This window comes from Arachis hypogaea, chromosome 11, assembly GCF_003086295.3.
Source record: "Arachis hypogaea cultivar Tifrunner chromosome 11, arahy.Tifrunner.gnm2.J5K5, whole genome shotgun sequence".
Lineage (NCBI taxonomy): Eukaryota > Viridiplantae > Streptophyta > Magnoliopsida > Fabales > Fabaceae > Arachis > Arachis hypogaea.
The window spans coordinates 23,035,193-23,040,020 of record NC_092046.1 but is presented as its reverse complement, the minus strand read 5'-3'; the positions used below and the strand labels follow the sequence as shown (position 1 = coordinate 23,040,020).

Sequence of the window (4,828 nt, the reverse complement as noted above, 5' to 3'; positions counted from 1 at the left end):
CCTTCCATCTCAATTTTCAGGTGTTTTGGTGTTGTGTGAGGAGAGAGAGTGCTGAAAACTAGGGTTTTGGTTTAGTTATGTTGGGCCAAGGGCCCACTTTGGGTCCGGTTGGTCCGGTTTGGCCCGTTCGGTCCAATCTTGGTCCGATTTCTATAAAATTGGTACCGAAATTCTCGTCTCAATTTCCTCTATCACATTTAGCCATAAAAATAACATTTTTGGCTTTCTAGAATAAATTCTCATTTATGGGTTAATTAACCATTAATTAACCGGGTCTTACATTCTACCCACCTAATTGGGAATTTTGCCCACAAAATTCAAATTCAATTACCTGAGAATAAGTGCGGATAATCCGTTCGTATCTCTGACTCAAGTTCCCAAGTGTGTTCTTCAACACCGCCTCGACTCCAAGCCACTTTGACTAATGAAACCTCTTTTCCACGCAATCGTTTGATACTAGTATCGTCAATTCTAACTGGAGCCACTGGAAGCGTCAAATCTTCTCTTAACTGAACTGATTCAGGTTCTAACACATGGCTAGCATCAGGAGTGTACTTCCGAAGCTGTGACACGTGAAACACATCGTGCAGGTTCGAAAGATGAGGTGGTAGAGCCACCCGATACGCCACCGGCCCAATCCTCTCCAGGATCTGAAATGGACCAATGTATCGAGGATTCAACTTCTTTGCTTTAATCGCTCTACCTACTCCTGTGGTCGGAGTAACCTTCAGGAAAACATGATCTCCTTCCTCAAATTCCAAGGGCTTCCGCCTCTGATCGGCGTAACTCTTTGGCGACTCTGCGCCGTAAGCATCCTGTCTCGGATTTTCTTGACTTGTTCAGTGGTTTCAGCTATCATTTCTGGCCCCAACAAGCCTTTCTCTCCAGCTTCATACCAACATAGTGGAGATTGACATTTCCTCCCATACAATGCCTCATACGGAGCCATTCCGATGCTCGCATGGTAACTATTATTGTATGCAAACTCCACTAACGGCATATACCGATCCCAACTCGTCGGTTGGTCCAAAACACAAGCTCTCAACATATCCTCTAGTGTTTGGATCGTCCTCTCAGATTGACCATCTGTTTGAGGATGGTAAGCTGTACTCAAGCTTAATCGGGTTCCAAAAGCTTTCTGAAATGCACCCCAGAACCTCGAAGTGAAACGAGGATCTCTATCAGAGATTATAGTAGCAGGTACACCATGGAGTCTCACAATCTCCTTTATGTATAACCGAGCTAGCTCCTCAAGGGTGTAACTCATCCGAATGGGCAAAAAGTGAGCTGACTTCGTCAGTCGGTCCACAATCACCCAGATAGCATCAAAACCAGTCCTAGTCCTTGGCAATCCCGACACAAAGTCCATTGCAATACTTTCCCACTTCCATTGCGGAACCTCTAAAGGTTGCAACATCCCGGAAGGTCTTTGATGTTCAATCTTTACCTTTTGACAAGTTAAGCACTTTGAAACATATTCCGCCACATCATTCTTCATACCCGGCCACCAAAACATCACCTTTAAATCATGGTACATCTTAGTACTTCCCGGGTGAATGGAGAATCCACTTTTGTGTGCCTCCCTTAAGATATCTTGTCTCAAAGTACCAACATCCGGCACAATGATCCTACCCTTGAATCTCCATAACCCATCTTTTTCTTCCGACACTCTCCACTGTTTTCCTTGCTCGATAGCCGGTAACACCTTCCATAATGCTTCATCATTTTCATGAGCCTTTAGGAGTTCGGACTTAAAGTCACTTGAGATTTCTAATCGGCTCAAACACAAGTTTCCAGATACTTCTCGAGCACCAATTTTTAGACTCTCGAATCCCTTGAGCAACTTCTCCTCTTGAAGCATCATCCAAGACGCATATAACGACTTCCGACTTAACGCATCCGCCACTATATTCGCTTTTCCCGGATGGTAATTCAACTCAAAGTCGTAGTCCTTCAATAATTCCATCCACCTCCTTTGCCTCATATTAAGCTCTTTCTGATCAAAGAGGTATTTCAAACTCTTGTGATCGGAAAAGACTTGGAACTTAACCCCATAGAGATAATGCCTCCACACCTTCAAGGCAATACGACCGCAGCGAGTTCCAGATCGTGCGTAGGGTAACTAACTTCATGAGGTCTCAACTGTCGTGAGGCATACGCCACCACATTATGATGCTGCATCAGCACGCACCCTAGACCCTTCAACGATGCATCACAGTACACCTCAAAAGGCTCGTTCGGCTCAGGTAACACTAACACAGGTGCAGTGGTCAACTTTTTCTTCAATGCCTGAAAGCTCTCCTCGCACTCAGGAGTCCAAACAAACAGAGTGTCTTTGCGAGTTAACTTTGTCAACGGCAAAGCTAATTGCGAAAAGCCTTTGATGAACCTTCGGTAATAGCCAGCTAAACCCAGAAAACTCCTTATCTCAGTTACTGTGGTTGGTTGCTTCCATTCCATCACAGCCTCCACCTTAGTTGGATCTACGGCTATTCCCCTCTTACTCACCACGTGACCCAAAAACTTTACCTCATCCTTCCAAAACTCACACTTAGACAATTTCGCATAGAGTTTCTTCTCCTTTAAAATTTGCAACACGGTCCGCAAGTGTTCCGCATGCTCTTCTTCGGTCTTGGAGTAAATTAGTATGTCGTCAATGAAGACAACAACGAATTTATCCAGAAACGGATGGAACACTCTATTCATGTAATCCATAAACACTGCAGGAGCGTTCATCAACCCAAAAGACATTACAGTATACTCGTAATGACCATAACGAGTCCTGAAAGCAGTCTTAGGGATATCCTCACCCCTCACCCTTATCTGGTGATAACCGGATCGCAAATCGATCTTGGAGAAAACCCCAGCTCCTTGTAATTGATCCATGAGATCATCAATCCTCGGCAATGGGTATTTATTCTTTATGGTGACCTTGTTCAGCTGCCTGTAATCCACACAGAGCCGCATACTTCCATCTTTCTTCTTTACCAGTAATACTGGAGCACCCCACGGGGAAACACTTGGTCGGATAAAGTTCTTACCCAACAATTCCTCTAACTGAGACTTTAGCTCGGCCATCTCTAACGGTGACATCCTATAAGGAGCACTTGAGATTGGTCCCGCCCCAGGCACCAACTCAATAGCAAACTCGACCTCTCGGTTAGGTGGAAATTCCTCAATATCATCGGGAAACACTTCCGAAAACTCACACACTACCAGAATCTGATCCAACTTTTGATCATCACCCGAAACACCAGCGGTTAACAACAGGATACCCTGACATTCGATTCCAAAACAGTTCACCATCATCGAATTCAAGTAATAATTATTCACCACGACCGGCCCTTCTGTATCTTCCGGCATAAAGTACACTGACTTTGTAGAACAATCAAGTAGGACATGGTTCTCAGATAACCAGTCCAATCCCAAGATAAGATCAAGACCGATCATCGGTAAGCAGATTAAATTATGGACAAAATCACGCTGCTTGAACCTGAACGAAACTTTCGGGCATCCTAGCCTAGTTACCATGGCTTCATGGGTAGCATTATGTACCTTTAGGTCATAACCTAAGGTTACGATCTTCAATCCTAACTCATGGGCTTTCTCAAATGCAATAAATGAATGCGATGCTCCCGAATCAAATAAAGCATTTAAAGTTTGACCAGCCATTTCACAGTTACCTCGAATGAGTGTCTCAGATCCTTCTGCACCCACAGCTGAGGTGGTGAACACCCGACCAGTCTGTTGTGCTTTCCCAGCACCTTGCTTTTGCTTCTCTGGACAACTTGCGGCTTTATGCCCCGCCTTTCCACAATTGTAGCACAAACCCTATCCGGCCTTGCATGGTACTCCCGGATGGTGACTCCCACACCTAGTACAAGCTTGATCATTCTGAGGCTGCTTCCCAAACCTTTTCCCTTGGGAGTAGTTGTTGTTGGGCCTCCTAAAAGAACCTCCCCTCTTGAAAGACAGACCTCTAGGTGCAAAGCTCTTCCCTCGGTTCTGTGGAAATGATCCTTTGTGACTTCCTTTCTCAGCGGCTGCCCTCTTCACACACTCTTCAGCAACCCTACACTTGTTCACCAATTCGGAGAAAGTCCTAATCTCCATTGGCCCCACCGAACCGAAAATATCACTCCGGAGTCCTCCCTCGTACTTAACACACTTCCATTCCTCATATTCCACCGGAGTCCCTTGACACATACGAGAGAATCTGAACAGCTCCTCAAACTTGTCAGTATACTCAGATACGGACATAGTACCCTGCTTCAGCTGCAACAATTCAAGCTCCTTGGCCGTCCTAGCAGAAGTCGGAAAGTACTTCTTATAGAACTCCTCTTGGAAGACATCCCAGGTGATATAATCATCACCCTGCTGCAGAAGACGACGGATACCTTGCCACCAATGCGACGCTTCACCTGTGAGCATATAGGTAGCGAACTCGACACGCTGTCCTTCAGGTACCACTTGTGCTTGCAGTGCTCGCTCTATAGCCTGAAACCATGTATCGGCCTCAGTCGGGCTAGTAGTTCCCTTGAACTTAGGTGGATTAACCTTCAAAAAGTTCGCCAGTGTCATCGGGCCCTGAACTCCACCTCCGTCATTACCATGGTTGTTCATCTGTTGACCAAGAGCCTCAGCAGTGGCTTGCATAGCAGCAGCCATATTCTCCAACGCAGTCATAAAGTTCACCGGGTCATTAGGGTTAGTCTCCGGCGCACGAGCATTAGTACGACCTCTCCCACGGCCTCTACCGCGTCCACGAGGCGCCATCTGGTTCCTATACACACCAAACAATCGATATTAAGTTGATCAGTCTCAATAT

The 4,828-nt window shown here is 45.7% G+C and overlaps 1 protein-coding gene across 1 annotated transcript in view; it reads right to left on the bottom strand.

The window, feature by feature from the left end:
* Nucleotides 1-2,967, bottom strand: part of LOC140176058 (uncharacterized) — a 12,039-nt gene extending 9,072 nt beyond the window's left edge. The window contains 3 exon segments of the mRNA XM_072205917.1: nucleotides 332-793; nucleotides 796-2,085; nucleotides 2,088-2,967. Of these exon segments, the coding sequence (XP_072062018.1) occupies nucleotides 332-793; nucleotides 796-2,085; nucleotides 2,088-2,967 (2,632 nt within the window).
* Nucleotides 2,968-4,828: the final 1,861 nt, after the last annotated feature.